Source organism: Natrix helvetica (genome assembly GCF_964273705.1).
Source record: "Natrix helvetica genome assembly, chromosome: 3".
Taxonomy (NCBI): Eukaryota; Metazoa; Chordata; class Lepidosauria; order Squamata; family Natricidae; genus Natrix; species Natrix helvetica.
Window position 1 is genome coordinate 50,160,430 of NC_138549.1, and position 27,512 is coordinate 50,187,941.

General features: G+C 45.6%; 1 protein-coding gene across 5 annotated transcripts in view; it reads left to right on the forward strand.

Annotated features, from left to right (window-relative positions):
* Positions 1-6,436: 6,436 nt before the first annotated feature.
* CNKSR2 (connector enhancer of kinase suppressor of Ras 2) overlaps positions 6,437-27,512 on the forward strand; it is a 318,427-nt gene continuing 297,351 nt past the window's right edge. For all 5 annotated transcript variants that reach the window (XM_081947981.1, XM_081947982.1, XM_081947978.1 and 2 more), the window contains exon 1: positions 6,437-6,996. In XM_081947981.1, the coding sequence (XP_081804107.1) occupies positions 6,933-6,996 (64 nt within the window). In that variant the 5' untranslated portion in view covers positions 6,437-6,932. The remainder of the gene's footprint in view (positions 6,997-27,512) is intronic.

A 27,512-nucleotide genomic window follows, 5' to 3' on the forward strand; every position in this document is an offset into this window, starting at 1 on the left:
CTGAATGGGTTGATAAGTCCCATGTTAGAGCTCCTAGGCTTTTGAGGAGATTCTATTCTGCCTATCCCGATAAGCCCTAACTCGTATCGCCATACTGATGTCTAATCTGTCTTGTTCCTGTTTTCTTTCTACCTTTTTCCAGGGGTGATGTCCTTTCCTGACGGAGGGCCGGATGTCAGCCTCTGCTTTGCTGCTCGCTTTCAGCTGCCATTGAAACGGGGAGGGGGGAGATAAATGGTATTTGGTAGGGGAAGCTTGAGCACAGGAGTGAATGAAGAAGGGAGTCGTTTTCTCACCATCTACTGCGCATGCTGCAGAAATGGAATTGCCGCCAAGGCCAACCGTCCGGCATACCATCCTGATGATGGGTTTTGAAAGTGCAGCCCACATGACACCTGTGGGGTGTGGGGATTGGACTGGGGGTTGGGATCACTAGGGGGAGGGAGCTGGGTCACATATTGATATCTATGATTGCACGTGCTTTTGCCTCAGATCTTGCTTTGCTAGCTGCTATCTACTCATAACCAGTAAAAGTACTCTTAATTCTAAAAATGGACTTGAGTGGTTTCTTTCTTGGTTACTGATGGAGGCTGCATTGACAGTATGCATGTTTGTCTGATCTACAAATATTCTATAAGAGAGCATATTTGCATATTAAAATTATTTACAGTAGGAGTGCAGAATAACAAAAATAGTGTGAAAATGTTAATACCCTGATATTCCTGGTGAACCTGAAATTTTTTGTGTTTGTGAGAGATTTTGATATGAAGTTTCTATAAACTTTCATATGTCAGAATTACATAAAATAAGAAATGGGGATCCTTTTGTTATTGTTATCATTTTAATATATATCCCATTTTAGTGAAAATATTGCAACCCAGCAGCAGCAGCCATGAAGTGACCATGCTTGCCACTTCCTGCACCTCAAAAATAATAGGACCTCCTTGAAAATAAGGCCAAGTGCTTATTTATTTTTTTTGGGGGGGGAAAGAAAATAAGACCCTGTCTTATTTTTGGGGAAACACAGTAGAAATAGCTCCCAGCTCTGAACCAGTAGCAAAGGTAAGATGATTTCATGCCTGGTATGTATTTAGGAATTCCAGTTGAATTTTGGGAGTGCATGTGATTTCAAAGCGAGAATTTTAAGTTCAAAAATGAGGAAACAAGAAACTGAATTACAAAGGCTTCCCGTAGTGAAGTATTTATTTATTTAGCATATGGCATACCATATATGGATTAGCAATATATATTAACATTTCACCTACATTAATAAAACACAACAAAATATACATGTTAAAAAGAGCTATGCTCAAATACCAATATTAAGGCCACCTATCCATTGAAGCACAACATCTTTTAGATTTAAAAAATCAGATACTGGTCCAGTATATGCCCTCAGCTTACAGCCAGTCACAAGGTCATCTACAATTTGACATGATCACACTGAGGGGAGGATACAATGACCCACTTATATAGAGAGTCTCACCTGTGTGAGTGAGAGGGGTGATCCCATAGATGCTCTTTCTTTCTGTTTGTATCTTTCTCCATTGTGGATGAAGTATGTGTTGGTTAGGCAGTGGTTGGTCAGGTCCAGGTTGTTTTTAGGGGGGTTGTTTTTGTTCTGGATAGCTGTCAAGGCTTCTTTAATAGGCACTTGGTTGAAGAGGGATATGACATCGAAGCTCACAAGAAGGTCGCTGGGTTGTAGGTTTTGTTTCTTTATTGTTTCTATGAAGTAGTTTTGTACGTGTGAGGTGATGGATTCTGGGTAGGGTTGGAGTTGTTTGGCAAGAAATTTGGCAAGATTCTGTAGAGGTGAGCCTATGGAGCTGACTATGGGTCTGAGTGGTGTCTGAGTGGTGGGTTGGGCTTCTGTTGTTTTTCTAGTCTGTGGAGTTTGTTGGTGTGTTTGTCTGTCTTGTAGGAGGTTTCTGTTTCGGCTCTCCAGAGGGCTAGTTGTTTAGATTTGTCCCAGAGTACTGGGTGGATTTTGTTACTAAGTTTGAGGTGAAGAGTGCCCCAAGTTTTATGGCCTCCCCAAGATACACAAAGAAGGAACACCATTCAGACCCATACGTGCATGTGTGGATGCGGACGCTCACATTTGAGAACCGGTAGGGAAAGTAAGTGAATACCACTTCCAGATATACTATACAACTGATTTAACAGGTTTATTTTTCTCAAATTATACTGCAGTGTCACAAGTGCCACCTCTTTGAGGCATGCTGTGATGTTGCAGTGTTCATCAAAAATGGTGGTGCTTGCATTGTAATGCCTCAATGCATCACTCTCACAACTTTGCTTCTCCATTGTGGTTGCTACTAGATTTAAAATTTATTTTAAATAAATAAAAATGACAATAAAAGCACTTTTTTGTTTGAAACAGAATTTTTTTTCTAACAGACTTTAGCAGTAGCAATTTCTTAATAGTTGTGTTTCAATGCTCTTCCTACTTTTTAAATAAGAACATGTTATCTTAAGATGCTCCTATATATTTTACCCTGTTCTGACCCCCCCACTCTTGTATACCAAGTCACTCCAACAAAGTCTCTTCAAGATGTTTATCGACATACAGGTTCAACCTTGGCAGCAATCCAGCCTGCCAAGGTCAAGATAGCACTTTGGGCAGCAAGCCAGCTACAGCGACACCCCTTGGCAGCAATCCAGCTACCAAGCTCCAGATAACCACCTTAGCAGCACTCCTGCCTGCCAAGGTCCAGGGAACAGATTGGCAGCAATCCAGGTAAACAATCCAGGCAGCAATCCAGGTAAAGCAATCCAGGCAGCAATCCAGCCTGCCAAAGTACCACACAGACCTGAGAGCTTCTCCAACTCCAATGATCAGTTGATTCCTGCAAAGGGTGTGTCCACAAGCAGTCCCTTTATAGTCTGGAGAGGAGTCTAATTATCAGCAGCTGAGAGCAATTACCTCCTGTAATTGCTCAATTGCTCCTTACGCTGGGTAGCATGCCGGTAACGAGCATCTAATAGCTCACTGCTGATGTCTGACTCACTGTCCCGTGACTCTTCCCCACTGCTCCAAGGCATGACATCAGGAGCCCCCTTCCTTTGGCTTTCACCACTGCTCCATGCCTCAGGCGCCTCCTGGTGGCCAACCAGCCTCTCTGTGCCCTGCTCAGAGTCGGAATAATAATAATAATAATAATAATAATAATAATAATAATAATAATAATAATAATAATAATAATAATAATAATAATAATAATAATAATAATAATACTACTTTAATTTATAGACCGCACCCTTTCCTAAACAGGACTCGGGGTGGTGTACAGTCATATTAAAAACAATGTGAATACAAAAATATAGATATACATAGATAAATAGACGGAGGAGGTAGGATATGCACTGTACAATAATAGATTAAGATTCGAATAAAAAATAAAAAATACCCTTAAAAACTACCCCAAAATAAGATGTTTGCCAGGAGGTTGAAAGTGGGACTATAAATCAGCTAAGCCAGCTAATTGGAAACCTGTCCAGGGTCCTCCACATCCTCCTGAGTCGACTCAGAGGGACCATCGCTGTCGGAGTCTGGTGGCAACTCCAACGGCTCCTGCTGGGCCACAACATACCCTTAGTAGATGAATCTGGGTATATTACTGACATTTTAAAAGTTTCCAATAAAATGTTACTGACTAAAGTTTTGATTTCTCAGGCATTGTCCAACACTCAGATTGCTATACCACACTAGGTATAGTACAATGATGGTGAACCTTTTTGGCACCGAGTGGCCAAACCAAAACGCACACACATGTGCAGGCGTGCACCGGAGTGCCTGAAACCCAAAGACCAGTTGGCCGGTGCGCATGCGCATGCCAACCAACTGGTCTTCGGGTTTCTGGCATGTGCATGCATGCCAGTCAGCTGATCTTGCATGCATCAGAGCACTGGAAACCCAAAGGCCATCTGGCCGGCGTGCACATGCCTGTTATTTGGCCATTTTCAGGCTGTTTTTCAGTGCATTTTCAAGCTGTTTTGGACCATTTCTGGCCCGAAAAACGCCCTGTTTTTTGGTCATTTTTGGAACCATTTTCAGGCTATTTTCTGATGCTCCGGTGCCCGTGAAAACCAGCTGGCTGGTGGGCATTTGCATGTTGGAAACCAGAAGAGCAGCTGGCGATGTTGCACATGCCCACAGAAAAGGCTCTGCGTGCCACCTCTGGCACAAGTGCCATAGGTTTGCCATCACAGGTATAGTACATGGATACATATTAAACATGTTAAAATGCTATGAAGAACTGCAGGGCGCAATGGATAGAATGCAGTACTGCAGGCTACTTCTGCTGATCACCGTCTGCCAGCGGTTTGGCAGATTAAATCTCACAGACTTAAGGTTGACTCAGCCTTCCATCCTTTCGAGGTGGGTAAAATGAGGACCCAGATTGTTGGGGGCAATATGCTGATTCTGTAAACCCCTGAGATAAGGCTATAAAGCACTGTGAAGCAGTATATAAGTCTAAGTGCTATTGGTCTCGAATCAGTTTGAGGTTTGAGTCAGTCCAAATCCAGTTCAAATAATAAAGTGTGAATTGATGCTTACATTTGGAATTAGATTTTGAGAAACAGAATTCTCATAATCTAGCATGGGAAAAGACAAATACAACTGCAAACATCAGGCATGCAATTTGAAAGCAAACTGTAAAGCATGCCAGCTTAAAACAATTTGATATGTGGATTTTGAGTTAAAACAGATTAATAAATATTCCTAGGTTTAGAGCAAATCTGTGACACACAGTCCTGGAACTTTTGTTTTTTGTAAGGTAAATTTACATAATAGAAAAACACAAAATTCACTAGCATTCCTTTTGCAATATAGATCACGTTCCAAACAATTTAAACTGGTGCAGTTTTAAACTTCATTGCTTCAAATAGGATATAAAGTTGAATTCTCTGCTTGTTTACTCAGAAGTAAGTTCTGCTGTGTTTGCTACATGAAAGATTGCAGTTTTAATCACAAGAGACTTCAGCTATTTTGCTATCATATTTAATATTCTGACTTTTGGAAAACCTGATTTTAAATGGTGATAATAAAAGGTAATGATTAAGCCCAGGTTTACATCTCTAGCTTAACAGAGGAACCCTCCTATCAAGGCTACTTGATAGGAGTCCTAAAAAAGTTGTAAGTCATATACAGGGAAGGAATGAGCATGGCATCATGAAGAATTCAGATAAACTTGTTTTTCAGTATAAATCTTGGTATAACAACCTGAAGGTCTTTAAATATTATGATCCTATATGTGTTGTTCTCTTTTCTTCAATTATTCCCCCTGCTTACTCTTTCTGCACTCATCCCTTTCTCCTTCTCCACTGAACACATTCCTTGTAAGCCAATGTAGCATTTCATCTTTATTCATCCCAAGCTTTTTTTGTGTGCATGTTATGGCAGATAATTAAGATTGCATTCTTCAAAACCTCATCCTTGTTCCACCTCTTTCATGCCGCATCTTTTCCCTCCACTTTGGATCCTGTGAATTCACTTTTGGAAGTTACTTTCTCTGATATTAACATTAGTGCTCATGCACTTACAATCAGGAACTTAGTATGTAATGAAATCTGCAAACTTTCAAGAATTTGGCGAATCCATAAAGCATCAGTGGGAATATCTACTGTTGAATTTTAGCAATAGGATCTGCCCTGAGAGCCACTAGTCTCCTGAAAGGGAGTCCTCAATAATGGCGATTATGGCTCCTCGCATCAGAACCATTGAAAGATACCATTCGTTAAGTCTCAGCCATGCTGAGCATGGAAAAACAGTTGATTCTTTCAAGTCCCGTTTCTCTAGACTAGCTATATTTATAAACATAAACACACATACACCACATTCTCAGTGACAAGTTTAAAAAGACCACAATCCCCAATCCGCTAGCAGCACGCCGATCCCCTTCTCCTTTCTCTCCGGAAAAGCAGAAGTCAGGAAAACCGGGGCTATGTAGGCACCTCGCTCCCTCAAATGTAACGAAACAGGTGCTGTACCTACCGCTACCGCTTCTGAACAGTTTTGGATCAGAAGCTTTCGCTCAGTCGGGGATCTTTCCCCCTCCTCACCCCTCAAATACGGTGAGGGAGGTTGTGCTCCTTGGGGAGCGGGTCGCCCGTGTGATTTGCAAGCGGCAGCCTGATAAAGGAAGCGAGGCATGGCTAGAAAAACGCCCCTCTCCCGCCGCTTTCTCTCCGACTGCTTTCTCCACGCGGCGGCGGGAGAGGGGCGCTTTTCTAGCCATGCCTCTCTTCAAAGACTGCCGCTCGCAAATCACACGAGCGACCTGCTCCCCAAGGAGCACAAGGGGCCCCGTTTGGCTTAAGATATTTTCGGATCCAAACTCGTCATTTCCGCCAGTGGGGGAAAGGTGGGCTCTTTGGAGGGGGAGGGGAGCAGAGAATGTGCGACAAGCGTGCAGCTCCGAAGGGAAAGCTGGCGAGGGAACAGCCCGCGGGGTCGCTCAGTGGAGGGAGAAAAAGGCGCGAAGGGCGGCGGGCTGCGCCGCGGAGTGGTTAAGCCTCGTGAGCCTTCAGCTCCCACAGCCGCGGTCGGAGCAGCGGCAGGACTCATTTCCAGCATCCTGGCGCTGCAGGTCGCGGGTGGGGGTTCGGCAGGCTGTAGGCGGCGGAGCGTGCAGCAGCCGCTTTCTCCGGCTCCCGTTGAAGCATCAACAGGAACGGAAAGCTCCAGAGGCACACAATCATCCACACGCACCGCGCGCCCACGGAGACAGGCAGGGAAGAGGAGCCTGGAGAAGAAGGCGGCGGCTGTTTCGAGGCGCATTTCACAAACGTGGCGTAGTCTTGTAAACGCTGGGAGCTGAATTCAACGCCCACCGTCCTTCGAGGCCACACGGACTCTGCTCGCTTCCATCGCCCTTTCAGCGGCCCCTGAGAAGAAGTGATTCTCGTAGTCCCCCACCCCCCACATGGCGCTCATTATGGAACCTGTCAGTAAATGGACGCCGAATCAAGTGGTGGATTGGATGAAAGGTAAAGAGAGTGTCTAGACGGCGGGGTTTAGCCTGTTGCCGAGAGGGTGGCTTGTGGTTATCGTTTCTTGCTACTGGTCTTTGGTTTCTAATTATTTTTTCTCGCTATACCTGTTACGTGTTTGGTATCATTCGGTTGTGTGAGTTGAAGCCCGGATAACAAGCGGGTTGCAGTATGCAGAGCAACTCCTCGCGGGTTTTCTCAGCGTTAGATTATAAGCAGAAGGCAGAGTGCAGGCGAGCGCTTTGCTCTGGGCGAAGTGCATTGCATTTGATTTTGCTTAGTTAGGGTCCCCTCCGTTCCTTTGGGCGCTCACGACAGATAGACAGGCACGTCGCGGGAAGATGAGCGCAGCCCTCCCAAGCTGCTTTCGTGCATTCAGATTGCCCTGTTCAGAAGGCAGAGTGGTGATGGTCAAGTTTTTATTTCATCCAACATTTAAGATTTCCTTTCTGCATCTTTTATTATGTCTTTTATTTTACTCGAGAGCACAATATAGGGGTCCTCACTCAACAATTCTCTGCCGTTGCCGCGCCTTATTAGGCAGTGATCCAGCTGTTAAATTGGCTGAATTATTAAAACTTTTCACGAAGGCATAGTCGAATCCTGCAAAAAGAAATAATGGGGATGAAAAAAAATGCAGTGGTGCGTTCTAAAGACAGGGAAGAAATAATCGTGGGAATATTTGTAAGGGGTCTTATAGTTGATGGGGCGATGTAAACCATGAGAGAACAAACAATCCCTAAAGCCAATAGGCAGAACCACATTGCACAACCATAAAACAATCCTTGAGGTGGGGTGGAGGAGGAGGACTAGGGAGATAATAGAGACCAGGTGCCAGGACACAGCAGTGCCTCTTAAGGAGAGGGCCTGAAATGGCAGCATGTCATTCTATCAGGGAACAGTGAATCCAGTGTCAGCATGACCTAGCAAGAAGCCAAAACCGTGATGAACATGGTTGTGACAGCCAGAAAATAATGTTCTGGAATATTATGGGGACAGCGTTGGATTGGAAGCTTAGTGGCATCACAGATCTTAGTGCTTAGGGTCAACATAAAGAAGTGCTGTGTGGGGTTAATTTCTCTAGTATGTTCATATGAACTCATGGAATATTCTGCAATAAATGACAATCTGTATGGCATCCATTAGAATCATACATGGAATGATTTATTTTGCTACTGTTGAATATGCCACTTGTTTTCTTTTGCAGTCAGTCATTCTGTTGATGCACTTATAACTTGAGAAGAAGGCAGGCTGTCATTTCATTCTACTTGTAAAGCAACAACTGACTCACTGTGACTCACTTTCAGCAACTGTCCTGTTTTAACTTTTATCCCAGCTAACATTCCTCCATTTCTAATAGTGGCACACTCTTTCTTTTAACATCTGTATCAGTCAGCTTTCTTTATTTTGAATCTCTAAAACTTTTCCACTAATTCCATTTTTTCTGTTTTATTACATCAACCAGAAACTGTTTCACCAATTGCAATCAGCATGACTTTTAAATAACTGAAGCATTGATCCCAGGCCATTGCAACCCTTATTAATGAGGGTAGTAATTGCATAGATAATTAGCCCAAATATTTTGCCTTTTTTGACATGAAATTAGGAAAGTGATTCCATTTTTTACCACTTCAATGAAACAGTTGAAATGTATATTTGTTCATGGTTAATGTGTAGGCAGTATTAAATACCACTAAATTGTATCTGGCTGCTTTGTAACCACAGTAACAGATATTAAGTTAGTGGCTCAAGGCACTAGGCTAGAAACTTGGAAACCATAGTGTTGTAGTCCTACCTTAGTCATGAAACAGTTGGATGACTGGAAGAGTCACTTTTTGTCAGCTCTAGGAAGAAGGCAATGGAAAACCACTTCCAAACAAGAAAACTGCATAGACTTGGCCTGTTGGAAAGGGATAAACATGACACACATACAAACATAAATTGGGAAACTGTGGAAATGACTAACTTAGCAGCTATGGAGAGTGATACATTTGCTTTTTTATTCTTTCTGATTTCAGAATATCATAGGATTTAATACCTTTTGAATAAAATATAAAATTAATATAAAATACAAAATTCATAGAAAATACCATTCAAATCATGCCATTTAATTCCTAAACATTAAATACTATTAAATTGTAGCTTTAATTCCTAAAACAATGTTCATAATTAAATCTGCTAGCTGAAGGAAGCTTCTCTCTCTCTCTCTCTCTCTCTCTCTTTATCTATGTATCTATCTATGTATCTATCTATGTATCTATCTATGTATCTATCTATGTATGTATGTATCTATCTATCGATCTATCGATCCTATAAGATTTGTTTATATTTAGCCTACTCAAGATACAACAAAGATACAACAAAGAAAGGCAATTTAATTTATATTTTGAATTGGATGTTAAGGATAACATCATTTTGGTAAGTGCTAAAATTAAGTCATTCATAATTATACATAAAAGGATATCTAGTTGAATATAATGAGGGTTTCACTTTTTAAAACATTTTTTCATGTTATGTTTTCATTTTTCAAACTGCTTTCATTTTTCAAATGTTTTCTAAAAGCATTAAGATTTAATATTTATGATATTGCTTTATGTGTGGTTAGTTAAGGTCAGTCCCATCTTAATATGTTTCATAACAAGATGCTTCTGTTTTATAGTAAAGGAAGGATTGGAAACCAATATTTGGTTATGAAATGTATTGCTGAATATTAAATTATGCCTCCCAAGAAGATGCAAGGTACTGTGAGGCTTCACAAAATGTGAAACCATTTTGGACTAGAATAAAATAAAAAAATTAAATCTAGAATAAAATAAAATGATAGGGGATAGTGAGGAAGGCCACTTACTATTTGATAGGTGCCTAAAATAGATCAGTATGAGCCTCTAATGCAGGGGTATCAAACTCAATTTCACTGAGGGCCACATCAGGGTTGTGGTTGATCTCTGGGGGTCGAGGTGTGGTGGTTGGGGTGACTGTGGCCAGTTGGTCACAGTTGATTGGGTGGGTGGGGCTGGGGTAGGCATGATCAGTTCAACATTGCTTGCATGGGGGGCATCTCTAGTGGCGGGGGGCTAGGGGGATCCATTGTGTCCAGTGGAGGAAGATGAGTCCAAGGTGAGTGCCAAACCCTTGTCCATCAGCGGAGCCTTGCTATCAATCTCAGGCCACATGGAGGACCCCTGACGGCAGCACGGTCTTTCCCTGGGCAGTCCTGGGCAGTGGGGTGCAAGTGCCCAGCCTGGCCCTTGAACTCCCAGGGCACTGGGTCCCCACAGCCCAGCCCCACTTCCCTGAGGGGGTTCCTGTCTGACTTACCTCTTCCTTGAGGCTACTGCTGCTGTGCTTGTTCTTCTTGGCCAGGTTGCTTATGGTGTGTGAAGAAGGGCAAAGTGTGTGGGTCAGAGGCCTACTCCCTCTTCTTGCAAGAAGACCCGTCTTTGTAACGAAAGCATCCTCAGCTATAGGATAGGAGACCACTACGAGAGGAGGGGGCAAGGGAATGATGAAAGGGCAGAACTGCTGCTGGTGGCCAAGTGCTAAGGCAGAGCTTCTCTCAAACCCTCCCTTCGTCACTACTCTCATAATCTTCCTTCCTTCCTTCCTTCCCATTCCCATCTTCTTTCCTTCCTCCCTCCTTCCCTGCTTCTCATAACATCTCCTTCTTTCCTCCGTGCTCAGGAAGGGACAAGGAAGAGGGAGAGATTGGCCATGCTGCTGGCAGTGGTGGCTTTCCCATGTGGGAGGGGGAAGTCCTGGGGAAAGGAAAGCCTTGTGGGCTGCGAGGCCAAGCGAGCAAACAGGGCATGGAGGTGCTGGTGTGGGCACAGCACTGATCTACAACTTGGTGGTGTCCATTCAGACCAGAACACAGTTAGCCTTTGATCTGACTCCCAGGGCCGGCCTGCAGCCAGAGAGAGGCTGCCCAGCTGCCTCAGACCATCCCTCTGGGTGTGCGCACAGCAGGTGGTGAGCATGTTGCAACTGATATCCTGGGTGAAATGGAAGCGCTCAGAATGTAATCAGCCTGCAGGGCTAGATGGTCTCCAGAGATGCCAGGCTCTACCTACTCACTGCCTATTGTGCGCATGCCCAGGGGGCAGGATGGGTGATGCCCCTTACTGGCTCCAGGCCAGCCCCACAGATCTAAGGCTGAGTATGTTCTGGCCTGGATGGTTGCTACCAGATTGTAGATACATGCCCAGTCAACGTGGGCCAGACCGAGGCCCTGTGGGCCAGTCCTTCGCTGTTTCCAGGGTGTACTCATGGGCCAGGTAGCAATAACAATAACACTTAGACTTATATAGTGCTTCACAGTGCTTCACAGCCCTTTCTAAGCTGTTTACAGGTTTAGCATGTTGCCCCCAACAATCTGGGTCCTCATTTTACCTGCCTCAGAAGGATGGAAGGCTGAATCAACCTTGAGCCTGTGATATTCAATCTGCCAAACTGCTGGCAGCCAGTGATCAGCAGAAGTAGCTTGCAGTACTACACTCTAACCACTGTGCCACTGCGGCTCTTCTAACCACATTATGGGCTGGATGTGGCCTGCTGGGTTTGAGTTTGACACCCCTGTTGACCCACATCATCTTCAAGTATCAATCATCATCATCTTCCTCCTCTTTCATATACATCATCAGATGTTGGCGACCATGTTTGCGATCCTATTTTTATCAGTAGCCACACGAAAAACCGCTGTTGAGTTTTGTCCAAACCAGTCACTTAGATTTTGAAGCCATGATGTTTTTCCTCTGTCTGGACATGGTTTGCCTTTTTTTTTTATTCTTGGAGGATTAAGTGAAGTATGCCATATTTTTGAGGCGTCGCATCACATGTCCAAAATATTCTAACTTTTGCTTTTTTATGGTTTTGATGATTTCCCTTGGCTTTCCCAGGCGGCTTATCACCTCCTCATTTGTGATTTTGTCAACCCAATGTATATGTAACAGCTGGATGTAAATCCACATTTCAAATGCTTGTAGTCTCTTCAAGTGGCTTTCTGTCAGAGACCAACTCTACTGTAGAGCAGGATAGAAAAGTTGTGGCATCTGACAAGTCTAATTTTCAATTTTAGGCTTATCAATCTTTAGGTTGTGCTAAAGAAAGGAGGACATCTTTCAAAAGTTTGTATATTTCTGATAAGATGAGGTAGCTGGCTTCAGATCTTATAATACATGTTAGAATTTTCAAAATGAAAGGAATCATCCAGTTTCCATTTGCATAATTTACATTGTTGACAAACACGAACAAAAAAGGTAACTTTAGTTTCAATATTGAATTCACTTCCACAAATGAGCTTAATGGTAATAACTTCTTTAGAAATACGGTACAATATATTGTTAATTTCATTTTCTTCACTAGATTTTGTGTAAATGCTTTTATAAAATTTACTTAAACCTTCTTATTTAACTAAATAAGCATTCTATCTGCAAATAATGTCATTTATTATTAAATGTATGAAGGAAATGATTATAGGTTTTAATTAAATACTTACCATATTTTTTGAACTATAAAATACTCCAGATTATAAGACACACCTAGCTTTTGGGGAGGAAAACAAGAAAAAAAATCTGCCTCTGCCTCCCAGCAATTTGCCTCCTTGCAGCAAACAACAAACAGCCTGGTCAGCTTCAGCACAGCCTGATTTAGCACGAGCAGCTGATTGGTGGTTGGATCTGCCTCCTAGAATATTGCCTATCAACTGTTCCAGGCTGCGGGCCACCATCGTCGCCCATCGCCACTGCCGCCTATTGCTGCCTCCGTGCATCCCATTTTTGGCCTCTGTGCATCCCTTTTTCAGCCTCCGCAGCTCCATTTTGGCCCATTCCAGGTGGTAGGGATATGCGGTGGCGGTGGCCTGGAATGGGCCAAAAATGGGATGTGCAGAGACTGGAAATGGTGCATGTGGAGGCCAAAAACGGGATGTGCAGAGGTAAAAAATCGGGTGTGCGGAGGCGGCGATTGGCAGCAGTGGCAATGGGGGTGATGGGCAGTGATGATCCTCACAGCCTGGAACAGCTGATTGGCAGTATTCCGGGAGGCAGATCCAGTGACGTGCAGTCAGTGGAGGCAGGGGAGGCGGAGCCTCACCACTCTCATCATGAAAATAAAAAAGAATTACTCCAGGAAGCCGTGAAAGTGGCTGGGAGAGGCGCGCGGCTTGGTTTAGCCTCCCTGGACATCTCAGCAGCAGCCCCAAGTGTGCCGATCTCGCCATTTTTACATCGGGCGAGCCCAGGATCCTTGCAAGGGGAATGGGACGTGTGCAGGAGGCTCCTCAGCTCCAGCCTCAATCAGCGCAGCTGCGGTCCCCTTCATCTTGCCTCAGGAAGGAGGGGAATGGGACCACGAGAGCACTCCTAGAGCGGCCGATGCTGGAAGTTTTGGAGTTTGGATGTTATGCGCGGAGCGGGGCAGCGGCGGCGGGGTGGGGCGGGGCGGCGTGGGGCGGTGGCGGCGCGGGGCGGCAGCGGGCGGCGGCAGCAGGCACTCCCCAACCTAGCGGTATACCGAAGGCGGCAAGCAACGTGAGCGCTCCCCCCACCCCCGGCTCCTGTAACTTGGCGCTTTCAGGATAACACTAGGTCAGTGAGCGCGGGACAGGTTGTATTTTCGGGGAAACACGGTACCTAGGCATTTTTTACATCGGGCGAGCCCGGGATCCTTGCAAGGGGAATGGGACTACGTGTGCAGGCGGCTCCTCAGCGCACAGCCTCAGATTAGCGGAGCCGCGATCCCCTTCCCCTGCATACGTGGTCCCATTCCCCTCCTTCCTGAGCCAACATGAAGGGGACCGCGGCTGCGCTGATTGAGGCTGGAGCTGAAGAAACTTCTCCGTTTGGGCTGCGCCCCTGCGATCGGAGCAACCACGTGGTTTGATGACGTCACCAGCCTCACCAGTCATAAACGTCACTGCACGTCACTGGGCAGATCCAACCACCAATCAGCTGTTCGTGCTAAATCAGGCTGTACTGAAGCTGACCAGGCTGTTTGCTGCAAGGAGGCAAATTGCTGGGAGGCAGAAGCTGAAGGGTGGGGGCCGTGGGTGGGCTGGGCTTCGGCAACATTTGCTGAAGACCCACAGACATTTCCACCCACTTTTGGGGGTGGGGGAACTGCATCTTATACACTGAAAAATGCGGTAATTAAGCTAAATTTCTCTTGTATGAATCTGTAGAGAAAGGGTAAATGAAATTTATGCTGTTTCTTATGCATTTTCTTATAGAATGCAAGAGTTCTAATTTTTTAAGTCTCTGCTGTAAGTTTTACATTATCTGACAGTAATAACAATGTTTTCTTCCTAGTAGCAATGCTCCCCTTCCATAGTCCTATGTAATATGTTTATTTCTACTTAGAAATAAAGTTTGCTGAATTTTGAACTTATTCTAGGTGAATGGCATTGTAACTAAAGTTTCCTTTCTGAAACATTTCAGTCAAGATTATTTCCCTGACAATAAATCTTATTCTACAAAACTATTCTAGTTTCTCTCTTAGTAAATTATTTGGCTGAATAGAATGAAAGAATGAATGAAAGTGTTTCCATCCTGTAAACCTATTCATTAGAAATGTTATTGTTGGCTTCATACCTAAGTCTGGATATACCATTGATATACAGCTTTGTAATTTCTTGACTCTTCAGTTGTGTACTATTCATTAGGTTCAAATGTGTAATTTTAAACATTTTGTATGTAACTAAATTAATTTGTTTTCAGAACATCAAGTTTCATTACACAAAATGAAACTGCTTGGTTTCTAATAAAGACTGTGTGCAGAAAACATTTTAAGCACAGCTTAGTTAGTATTTTAAGTTATTTATATACTACTAAAACTCTCGTGTTTGTTTGATAAACTTCAACGTAACCCTAACACCACTATAGTTACTGGATGAAATGGCTTTATGGATACCTTAGATAGCATGAACAAATAAAATAAAATTCTGAACCAATGTCTTTAATCGCTGCCTTTTGAAATCATCTCTCCAGGAAGGACAGAGCTGTTGTAAAATTATACCTTTAGATAAAGTTAAAATTGAGTGGCATAAAAATACTGTGGTTAATAGTCCTGGAATTAATGGAAAGGCCCTCTAAAATCAAATAAACTGAATCTCTTTAGTTCATAGTATATACCAAGAATAATCAGATTCATCATTCAACAAACTGATTTGAAGATACATTCAAGTACATATTGATAATCTTTCATTTCAAGAAAATCCTGGAACAGAGTATGAATGATTTTGAGGATAGGTTTACCTATCTAATGTATTCAATGTTTTCTGTATTTTAAGTACATATTAGTACATATGTATATCTAATATGGTGGATTCCTCTTTTGGCAAGACTCTTTACATATATTAATTCCTCTGGCAGAGTACCTTCCTCCTGGAGCTTAGCAACTATTGTGCCAGCTTTTAACGAGGAAATAGAAACAACCCAGCTGACTATCGCCCCATAAGCCTGCTCTCCATTATTGGGAAATTGTATGCCAAATACCTCCATCGCAGACTCCTCACTTGGGTTGAGGAATCCAATATCATTGGTGCTGAACAAATTGGGTTTAAAGCGGGCTGTGTCACACTAGATCACTGCTTTGCCCTAGCGCACCTGGTCGACAAATATACTACTATACCAGGTGGCAAACTCTTCACTGCTTTCATCGACCTAAAGTCAGCATTTGACTCAGTCTCTAGGGGTTTGTTGTGGTCAAAATTGCTTAAAAGTTCTATTGACAGACGTTTGCTGTTCTTAATTAGGTCCTTGTACAATCAGACCTCCAGCCAGGTCAGGTGTGGTCTGCAGGGAGAACTTTCTAATCCTATCCCGATTAAGAATGGAGTAAGGCAGGGATGTGTTCTGGCTCCTCTTCTGTTTAATATATTTTTATCTGACCTGGCTGGTTACATCGGACATATTGAGTCCCACGCCCCGAAGCTGACAACTACAAAGATCCCGCTTCTTCTTTACGCTGATCTCCTCCACAGTTCTCCTTTCATTGTCAAGGCCAGGACTGAAAAGATTACTTTCTGCATTTGGGCCTTACTGTGCTGAAAACCATTTGGCTATTAACTATGATAAATCGAAAGTACTAGTGTTTACTAGAGCCCGGAAATTGTATAACTGGGATATCAGTGGCAATGCTGTTAAGCAGGTTTTCCATTTTAAGTATCAAGGTATTCAATTTCATAACACCGGTGCCTGGACTAGACATCGAACCCAGGTGCTGAACTCGGCCTCCTGTAGTCACCAGCAGATTTTAAGATTCTTTTATACCCAGGGTGGCCAGTTCATTCCTTCTGCCCTACGTATTTACAAAGCCAAAACGCTGGCCCAAACTCTTTACGGCATTCCCATATGGATACGGGGCTTCAGGGATTGCATTGAAAGAACCCAGGCTGCTTTTCTTAGAAAACTTCTGGGTCTTCCCCCTTGTGTTGGTTTTGCCCCGATATACCTGGAACTGGGCATTCGATCGGTGGAATGTATGGCCTGGATAACCACCTTTAAATGGTGGTTTCGGGTGCTCTTTCTGGCAGTTCCTGGCAGCTACCTCTCCCTGGTGTTCACGGACTCCCATATTTCTCGCTGGGAGAAAGAGCTGCTGAAGAAACTTCATCTGCTAGGTTTCACGGAGGATGCCTTGGGAAACTACGACCTCAAGGATGCCCAATTTAGGATAGTCCAACGGCTTGTGGACATTGATTTACAATATCTACGAGCCAGAGCCAATAAAACTTGCTCCCCCCTGACTCTCAACCAAGTTAATAACTATGGATTGAGGATGGCTTCCTATTTTTATACCCTAACCATTCCCAAGTATAGAAGAGCTTTTTCCCTAGCTCGCTTCAATGTCTTGCCCTCAGCACATCTGGATGGTCGTTTCAAGAGGCTCCCGATTAATGAGCGGCTGTGCCCTTGTGACAGAGCCGAGGTTGAGACAGCGGAGCATGTCCTTCTATTTTGCCCTATGTATAGCGCGGACAGATCTAGGTTACTGTCTCTTCCTGAAATCGTCCCTTCTAGACCTGATGGCTGTGATTTGTTTGTGCATTGCCTTGGGGATGTCTCCTCGTACATCACCTCTCAGGTTTCCAGGTTTTTCTTGAGAGCTGTGACCATTAGAGGAGAGAGCTGTAACCTCCCTTAGTTGGGCTTTTGGTGACTGGCTGCTGTGTCTCTTTTGTAGTGGTCGTGTTTTGGCCTGTGACTGTAAATAAAGAAGTATTATTATTATTATTATTATTATTATTATTATTATTATTATTATTATTATTATTATTATTATTATTATTATTATTATTATTATTATTATTATTATATCTAATCTCAGTGATCTAATAGCTTTATCTAAATAAGTAGGAAAACATTTCAGTTGTTTCACTTCAAAAATGAGAATCCTGGAGAAACCGGAAGTGTTGCGGCAGGAACAGCTGGGAAAATAGCGAGCTCCAAGGAGCCTCACGAAAAACCCAGCTGGCGAACCGTCGGGAGGTCTTCGGGCCAGATCCGTCCTGAAGGGATGGTGAAGAAGGAGAAGCGTTTCAAATGACCGTGATGAGCAAGGAAAGCTCCTCGGCAGGTCCAAAACAAGCTCTCCAGACCGGTGGCGGGGGTGGCGGCCATCTTCAATGACCGCTGTGGAGCCAGGGCATCCGGACCAAGTTTGGAGCAGGAGTGGTGATCGGATGGAGTGTTGGGACCAGGAGAAAGGCTGGCCAACCCAAGGGTAAAGAAAAATTTAAATTCGGAGCTTAAAAAAAATGTCCAGAGATTTAAAACAGCGTCTGTCACTTGGAATACGAAGGGAGGGAAAAGAAAGGGAAAAAATGGTGATTGCCCAAGAAGATTATGGCTAATATAATTGGAACTGGAACATTTTTTAAAAAGGGGAAAGACACGGAGAAAATAAAAACCAGTTAGATAATTCTATTGAGATTTATAGAAAGCAGAGAGAGAAAAAGGAAAATTCTATCCAAAAAAAGAACAATTCAAACATAGAGAGAGAAACAGTGAGAAGTGAAAAAGAGAAATCCTAGGGAGGGTTACTCAAATAATTCATAGAGGAATAATAGGGGAAATCCAGAAGAAAAGATATAATACATATAAAAGGGGAAAAAAAGAGTAGGGGATAGAAGGACAAACAAAACTGATGAAAAATGGAACACCATAGAGAGCAAGAGATTAATTAAGAGAAAATGGCTAGGAAAGGAGGAAGGGAAAGAAGAGATAGTAGAAAATGAAATATGTTACTACTGCTAATGATATATAGTTAAATAAAATAACTGTTGATTGTGGATAACCAACCAAGTAAAATGCTATATTAAAATTGAATTTGATGATGTATGCTACCTATAGAAATTAGAATAACAAATGGAAAATGAAATCATAAATTTGGTATATTTTACTGAAAGGGTGAATAATATTGTCTGTGTTAAAAAAATTAAATTTAAAATGGAAATATGGGAAGAAAATAGTGGGGCTGAAATTGGATTGGTAATGTGATGCAAAAAATATGTATAAGAGGGAATGTAAAAGGGGGAAAACCCTGGACAACACTTTGTTTGTAAAAAGAATTTAAAATTTGTGTAACAAAAAATAAATAAATAAATTATTGCAAAAAAGAGAGTCCTTGTTTTTCTGCTGTAAATCATCTAGTATTAGTAAAGCCCTGAATTTTTTTTACAGTCCTGTATTAATTCCTGCTCCCTGAAACTTTCAGAAAAGTTTGTTTTGCATTGCAAGTTCCTATTAACCATTGATTACATCTTATATATAAAGTATATAATTGCATTTCTTAGTGTGTGTATGAGTTTAACCTCAAGCATTGTCCAGCTGATTGCCCAGGAGGGTCCAGAAGTGGGAGTTCAATCCTTATTTGCCCAAGAGACTGAGTCAGAATTGAAGCCACGCCTCCAGCTTCCCCTGCTGATTTCCAATTCCAACTCAGTCTTGCCCAAGAAGAGATGCATTTTTTCATTGCTGTGAGTTAGTATTTTAATTTTAGTGTTATTTTCCTTTAAGTTACCTTTTTCTCTGTTGCTTTGACTGATGGATGGTGAGGGATTTGGTTCACAAGTTCTTCTTCACCATATTCGGTTTGTGTCTGAGATATTTAGAGCCGGGGGCCTGTTGGAGGCTTTTAACCGGAGGTTTCTTACTAAGGTGCTGATGGCTGTGATGGCTATCGGGGCTTTGCTGCGGTGTCCTTTTACATTTTCCCATTGTGGTTGCATATTTGTGAGCTCCCTCAGAGGCTCTGACTTGCCGCTGGCTCTCAGAGGCAATAGCGGGCTGCCAGCGATGTGACAGGCGAGGGGGAGCGTGGTCAGAGTGCTGGTACTTCTGCAGGGCTTGTGGCGAAGCTGCACGGCCGATCTGGAGCTTTCGGTGCTATTTTTTTCTCACCGGGAATACCAGACTTGGTTGCATGGCTTTCCACGCGAGTATAGAACCTCATGGTGGCAGCCATTTTGGGGAGGACCTCATGGCGGTGGCCATTCTGGGGAGGATCTCATGGCACTGGCCATTTTGGGGAGGACCTCATGGCGTTGGCCATTTTGGGGAGAACCTCATGGCGGTGGCCATTTTATTGGTGGCCACAAGGGGGTGGCCATTTTGGGAAGTCTTCTGCTGAGTCACGAGGGCGGTGGCCATTTTGTTTGCACCACGAGGCTCATTGCGATTGCCAATGTCTGTGGAGAAGGTCGCAGATTGAGCTGCAGTCGCAGGGCCTGGTTCTAGTGGGTTTGTTTTTTCCATATTTACGATGGCTGATTCCCCTGGGTAATGCCCCTCTGGAGTGATGCAGAAGGAAAAGGAACATGCTGCTCCTTCCAAAAGCTCCAGGAAGAGGAAGGTCTTCTCATCAGATCCTCCAACCCTGACAAAGCAATCTACCTCCAAGCAGGGAGGTAAAGGAGCTGGGGAGAAGTCCAAGCAGGAGGGTGGAGATAAGGCCACCTTGCCTTCTGAAAGATCTCCCCTTCTAAGGGCGGCGTCACTCTCTCTCCTCCCCCCCCCCCCCCGAGGCTCTCTGGGTCCACAAGGGCCAGCTCTATTTCACCACCCCTTTTGGAGTGGGCCAAACCAAGTATCTTCCCCACCCCGGGTGGGAACGACAGGCATTTCTATAATATGGAGCCTGATTTTTCTCAAGCATTGCAGGTCCTGGAGGTAGATGGAGGTAGACAGGGATAGGTCCTGTTTTCAGTCCCAGGGTAAATGGCCCTTTCGCCAGGGAGACGGGGCAGACGCCCCTTCCGCAGAAATAAATGAACAGGCTTTGGGGGCTCCCATAGGTGGCAGGTTGGCGTTGTGTGCCGACCATTGGGAGAGTATTAAATCGGACTTCTGGGTCCTGAATACAGTGAGATTTGGCCTATGGCTGGAATTCCTCTCTATCCCCCCCAAATTCTTTTCAAACTTTCACGTCCTCCAAAAGTGAAACCAAGAGGCTGTTTATGCACCAGGCCAGCGACCATTTGGTGGAAATCCAGGTGGTTGAATTGGCTCCAAGGGAGGACTGGGGCAAGGGGTTCTATTCGAACCTTTTTGTGGTTTCAAAGTCATCTGGGGGATGGAGGGCGATTCTTGACCTTAAAAGACTGAATCATTTCCTAATTTACAAACGGTTTAAGATGGCTTCCCTTTGATCCATCCTGGAAAGGTGTCCGGGAAGGTGATTATTTGATGTCTATTGATTTAATGGAAGCCTATCTTCACATATTATTTTTTCCAAACACAGGAAGTTCCTTCAGTTTTCCTATGCTGTACCCATTACCAGTACAGGGCTCTTCCTTTTGGGCTGTCTTCAGCTCCCAGGACCTTTACGAAGGTCCTGGCGGCTCATCTAAGAACAGTTCCTATCAGGCTTCATTGTTATTTAGATGACAGCCTCCTCCAGGCGGAGTCTGGAGGATCTGGGCCTGATGGTGGAAACCCTGCAGAGGTATGAGTTTTCCATGAATTTCCAGAAAAGCCATATGCGGCCTTCTACCAGGCTGTTGCATTTAGGGGCGGTCATTGATTCCACAGCCGGCATGGTTTTCCTCTCCCAGGATCGCAAGGCTAGTCTAGTCAAACTGATTCGTCAGGTAGAAAAAGATAGGAGGGTGCCTATTGTCACCTTGTCCCAGCTGTTAGGGAAGATGATATCTTGTATTGATCTGGTCCCCTGGGCGAGGCTCCACGCTAGGCTCCTCCAGTGGTTCCTCCTCCCGTACCAAAGGAGTAAATGCAGCGCCTCCCCTTTTCAGGTTCAGGTACCCCCTCAGGTGTGGCTTTCCTTGAAATGGTGGGCTTCTTCTGCCCTGACTAAGGAGTGTGTGTTCAGGGAGCTAAAAAGGCTCACCCTGACCACGGCTGTGAGCCTTTATTGTTGGGGGGCGTTGCTGGGTACACAATTGGCACAGGGCCCCTGGTTCCTTTTGGACCTTACTCATAACATAAATTGGCTGGAATTGCGGGCGGCTCATCTGGCCCTCCGATGCTTTCAGGCCCTTGTAGAGCACAGGCATGTCCTGCTATTGACAGACAACGTAGCTGCAAAGGTGCATGCAAACAGGCAGGGAGGCCCAGGGAGGCATGGATTCCAGGGCTCTCTGGGTGCAGTCTCAATGTCTCGGATTGTTGGCAGAGAGACACCCGCTGTCCATCAAGGCGGAACACATCTCCGGGGAAGCAAATCACCAAGCGGATTGGCTGAGCAGGGCCACGGTGGATCAGACAGAGTGGCAGCTGGACCCGGAGCTATTCAAGGAAATCTGCCTGATGTTTGGACGGCCAGAGATGGACCCCTTCGCGTCTCCAGAAAACGCCCAACTCCCCAGGTTTCTTACGAAGTTCCCAACTCGAGGAGCAGAGGGGAGCAGTGTCCTGCACAGCAAGTGGCCCCGGGGGTTGTTTTATGCCTTTCCCCCACTCCAGTTGATTCTGGGGGTGCTGGGGAAAATTGTGGCAAAGGGGGCGGAGGTAATCATGGTTGCCCCATATTGGCCACGCAGACTGTGGTTCGTGGACCTTGTAGGACTGTTCATTGCCAAACCATGGAGGATCCCGCAAGAGAGGATCTCCCTTCACCAGGGGTTCCTGATTCATCTGGAGCCGCAGTGGCTCCGGTTGACCGCCTGATATTTGAAAGGGAGATCCTGAAGGAGGCGAAGTTCTCCTCACGGGTGATTCACACCATCGTAGCCTCTAGGCACCCTTCCACAACCAGAATTTACAACGTCATGTGGTCTACCTTTTGTGATTGGTGCCGTTCGGCACAGGTGGATCCCAAGCGCCCATCTCTGCCTGCTATCCTGGAATTTCTTCAGGACGGGCTGGAGAGAGACTGTTCCATAATACCCTTCGTAGGTAGGTTTCAGCCCTGTCCACTGTCCTGGTGCTGGACAGTCAGGAGGGTCTGAGCCGCCATCCTGTGGTGAATAGGTTTTTGAAGGGGCCGGCAAATCTTCGTCCCCCGGTAGTTCACAGGTTCCCGTCGTGGGACTTTTCCACAGTTCTTCTGGCTCTCATGGATCCCCCCTTTGAGCCCCTGAGAATGGTCTCCCTGCAGTTCCTTACCTCGAAGGTGGCCTTCTTGCTCGCCATCATATCTGCAAGGAGGATCTCTGAGCTGGGGGCTCTGTCGGTCAGAGAGCATCTCTGTATTTTCCATCCTAACACAGTCGTTTTGAGACTCAACTCCGCTTTCATACCCAAGATTAATTCCTACTTTTATAGGGCTCAGGAGTTAGTTCTCCCAGATTTTTGTCCCAATCCCACACATAAAAAGGAGAAGACATGGCACAAGTTGGATGTACAGAGGACTTTCTGGATTTATATTAAGAGGACGGAGCCTTCCAGGAAGACTGAGGTCTTGTTTGCCTCATTTCATCCGTCAGTGATAGGATCTAGGGTGTCTCCTTCTACCTTTGGGCAGTGGTTACGGGGCTGCATTGCCCGGGCCTATGGGGCCCAGGGTAGGCTGGTGCCTCAAAGGATAACGGCCCATTCCACTAGGAGCGCGGCCCCCACGGCTGCATGGATAGGGGATATTTGTAGGGCAGCGATGTGGGCTTCCCCATCACCATTTGTCAAGCACTATCAGCTCGATGAATTTGCGTCTGCTGAAGCGTCATTTGGTCATAGGGTGCTTCAGGGGGTTCAGGCTCCCTCGTACCATGGATCAATGAGTTCCCGCCCTAGGGACTGCCGCTTTGGTATGTCCCACTTCTGGGCCCTCCTGCGCCATCAGCTGGAGAAGGAACATTGGTCCTACCTGAACGTTCTTCTCAGTGTGGCGCAGGATGGTCCAGATCCCCCCCTTGTTTGATGTGTTAGGTCCGTGTCCCCGGGGCTATTTATGCTGCAGGCAGGGCATGTTCTTGTGTTTCCCTAGTTGGAGCTGCGCCTCGTCGGAATTGGAAGTCAGCAAGGGAAGCTGGGGAAGCGGGAGGCATGGCTTCAATTCTGACTCAGTCTCTGGGCAAATAAGGATTGAACTCCCACTTCTGGACCGTCCTGCACCACGCTGATGAGAACGTTTAGGTAGGACCAATGTTCCTTTTCATTAAACAAACTAGACTGCTATGTCCAATTTGGTTTTCATTAGCCACTATGACCCAGAATTGTACCAGGAAAGAAGATTAGTTTTTCCCTATCCCATTATATGACATGGAGGCTGCAGAAAGGAGGTATAGTCACCAAAATTTGTATCCCACAAAGTCTAATTATGAAAATATCAACTATATTCAGCAGTATTCATCAATATAATATTCTGATCTTTTGTTCTTCAATACTGAATTCAAGAAAAACATATCCTATAATTGTCATACATATTTCACATGAAGCAATTAGAAAATCTTGATTAATAGCTAAAGTTATGTTTTCAAATTAATAAAAGCAGATTTTAGGTTTATATTTTACTAGAACTGCAAATAGGTTTTTTTTAATGTTACAAAGACTTCTGAAATGTGTCAGTAAATGAAATAATGCTAAAACATGATCTTTAGAGCCAAAATGAATTTTGTTTCATATAAACATTTGAAATTGACTTATGAACCACATTTTGTACTACATGTGGTTTCCTTTGTACTAATTGTGGTTTGCCATTATGTCTGGATTTGTATATTTTAGAGACTTTGAAGAAGCTCAAAATTCTAAAATATACTAAGAGTGAATTTTTAATCATTAACTGATCACTAAACAGATGGAAAATGGAAGCCGAGAACCAGTTCTAAATTGCCGTTTGTCTTTGCACGTTCCTAAGTAATTTTGTATTGAAATTTGTTTTCCAATTCCCTTAAAATTTTCTTTCCAGGAAAACAAGTGTTTTAAAATCAATCTTATTGTTTGAGTTTTTAAGAAATTCACTGGATTTTATTTGGATATTGCTTTCCAGCTTAGTTTAAAAACAGTAGAGGGAACCAATGTTTTTCCAGTGGAAGAGAGGGTCACGTGTGGGTATTCTCAAAGCCTGATTGGTTCAAAGACTGAGAGTAAACTTCTTAAATACTCCTGCCATCCTTTCCTGCCCAGTTTCCTCTCAGTCTCTTGGTCCAGGCACTGTTGAGAATTGAGTTAGGTAGGAAATAGTTTGAAATTACTTGCTTTTTATTCAATCTGGTTTCGATTTGGCTAATTGAGTATTTTAAATTATAAAAAATTCTAAATTTGCAGCTGTGGCCCAAGGAACAGTTCTCTGCCTTGGGGTGGTTGGGGAGGGCCCTGTGGGGTGTCCATCCTCCCATCCGTGGGCGTAGAGCCTTAGCCCGATCCCCGGGACCGCGGGGGTGCCAGCTCTCAGGCAGCTGCAGACACGACGATCGCTCCTGGAAGCTAGAAGAGGCAGCGTTGGCACCACGAGGTGCGCACGAGCTGCCTGAGAAGCCGCTGCTTGATTCGTGCGGCTGCTCGCTTTGTACTAAAGTTTTGGAGCGCAAGCGAGCGGAGTGAAGGGGGGAGAGTGCGCAGGTCTGCCGCGAGGCCCCCAGAGCCGCCAGGCCATCTCTGCTGCGGCAAGAGGCCAGGAGAGCCGGACGCGGTCTCCTTTGGCCTCGCACGGGTCCCAGCGGCCATTTTGGATAGCGCCACGTGCACGCGGCCTCGATCGGCTTGCAGGGCCATTTGGGAGGCCTAGGCCGAGGCGTGCGGCCTAGTCGACCGGCTCCAGTTCCAGCTCAGGCCCAGGTTTCGGAAGGGCCTACAGTGGCGTATCTTCTGCTGCCTCCACACGTTTGGACACATGAGTGGGGCTATGGAGGAGGGCTCGGAAATTCCCCAGGGCCAGGCTAAGGGCCCGGTGAGGGGGGAAGAAGTCCGGGGGCAGGGGTCTTGACCCGGGGATCCCTCAGTAAGGCCAGTGGTGTCCCAGCGTCCCTCTAGAACATCCACCAGAGAGGAAGCCAGGAGGCATAGGGCCCTGGAAAAGACATTTGCCAGAGCCGAGAGGCAGGCCAGGCCTGCAGGGCCTGATGCTGCCAGCAGGTCATGGTTTCCCATCAGGCCTCCTTTTGAGCAATCCTCTCCTCGGGGATTCAGTCCTTCCTCCCCTTCAGTTTCTCCTGCCAGGTCCCGCAGGTATTCCAGGCGGAGGGGGTCTCCCTCCCCCTCCCCTTCGGTCTCTCCAGGTTTGGCAAGGGGGGATCGGGCGGACCCTTTGGAAGGGACATCTAGGGGACATTATACCTCACACAGGTTGGCACCCCAGGGTTCTGGCAATACTTATAGGGACAGGGAGGATTTGGAACATCTCCCTGAAAGCATTAAAAGACTTATTTCTGCAGCTATTTCTAAGGGCATTGCCCAACGGGACAGGAGCTCACACTCAGCTAGATCTCAGTATAGGGCATCATCTCCTTCCACGGTTAGCGAGATTTCTGCCATGGGGGAAGAGAATCTCCAGGATATGAGGTTCTTGGAAGATGAGGATGCAACCCAGGCTGATCCTCCTTCTTCCTAGGGTCTTTTTCCTCCAGCCATGTTCATGGTTCTCCTGAACAAGGCGAGGAAGCCCCACCAAGTTGGGGACAGGATATCCCACGGTTCCCCCCCCTAGGGATCCAGATATGCCATGTTTTCGAACACGGCCACAAACAAGGAGAAGATTCCAGCCCCTCCCTTGTTCATGGAGGTCCTGACCAATCAGTGGTCCCGCCCCTCAAATTTTTCTAACCCTGGGAGTAATGACCGCCGCTTCTACAAGCAAACCTTTGCTCAGGCCATTCAACTGCCCTCCATTGACACCCCGGCGGCTACTTTAGTCTCATCTTCCCCAGTGGTGTCCGGGGATGCGGCGGATAAGTTGAAGCCCGAAGATAAGCAGGAGGAACTTACTTTGCGGAATAATTTTAATGCCACGGCTTGGGCCATAAAGTCTGCAGCCGCGGCCTCGTATTTCAACCGCGCTATGGTCATGTGGCTACGCCAGCTCCAGGATTGCATCCCGATCCAGGACGAGCGATTACATCAAGACCTGACAAAAATTATTGCGGCTTTCCAATTTTCCACTGATGCCACTTTGGACACGGTAAAATTTGCGTCCAGTGCCTTGGCCACCTCTGTTACTTCCCGCCATCTGTTATGGCTTCGTAACTGGCAGATGGATAACAAGGCCAAGTGGAATCTGGTGGCCGCCCCATTCAAGGGTCCTAACCTCTTAGGGGAGGCCCTCGACCCCATTCTTGTCGAGAATAAAGACAAGAAGAAGGTGCTCCCGTCTAACACTAAAAAGCCCGAAACTCGGTCTCATCCTTACCGTAGGCAGTCTTATAGGGCCTCTGAGTTTGGCAACGCTTCTCTTCTCTTCTTCTCTTCTCTTCTTCTCTTCTCTTCTTTCAGGTCCAACAGACAGTTTTCTCGGCCGTCCTATCAGGACCGGAATAGGTTCCAGCATCAGTCCCTTTCGAGGAGGCGGCGGTCGTCCGTACTGCAGAGGGAAGTGACTCGAACCCGAGTCGTCCCATAGGTGGCCGCCTGTCCCTCTATGCGGATCGTTGGGACGACATCACGTCAGACACTTGGGTCACATCCACAGTTCATCAGGGTCTCAGGTTAGAGTTTTTCTCCACCCCCCCGAATTCCTTCAGGTCGTTCCCTCCGTCTTGGAGTCTGGAGTGCCGTCGCCTGATGGATCAGGTGATCAAACACCTCCTAGACATTCAGGCAGTGGAAACAGTTCCACAGCTGGAACGAGGACTGGACCACTACTCCAACCTGTTTGTGGTCCCAAAGAGTTTGGGGGGCTGGAGGGCGATTCTGGACCTCAAACGCCTGAATCGCTTCTTAGTGTACAGACGATTCATAATATCTTCTCTCAAGTCTATCCTTCAGGGCATCCGGAAAGGGGACTTCCTGGCATCAATAGACCTCACAGAGGCCTACCTTCACATTCCAATCTTCCCGGCTCACCACAGGTTCCTAAGGTTCTCCCACGGGGACCACCATTACCAATACAGGGCTCTTCCGTTTGGGCTGGCCTCAGCTCCACGCGCGTTTACAAAGGTGCTGGCCGCACTGGCGGCCCATCTCCGGTCC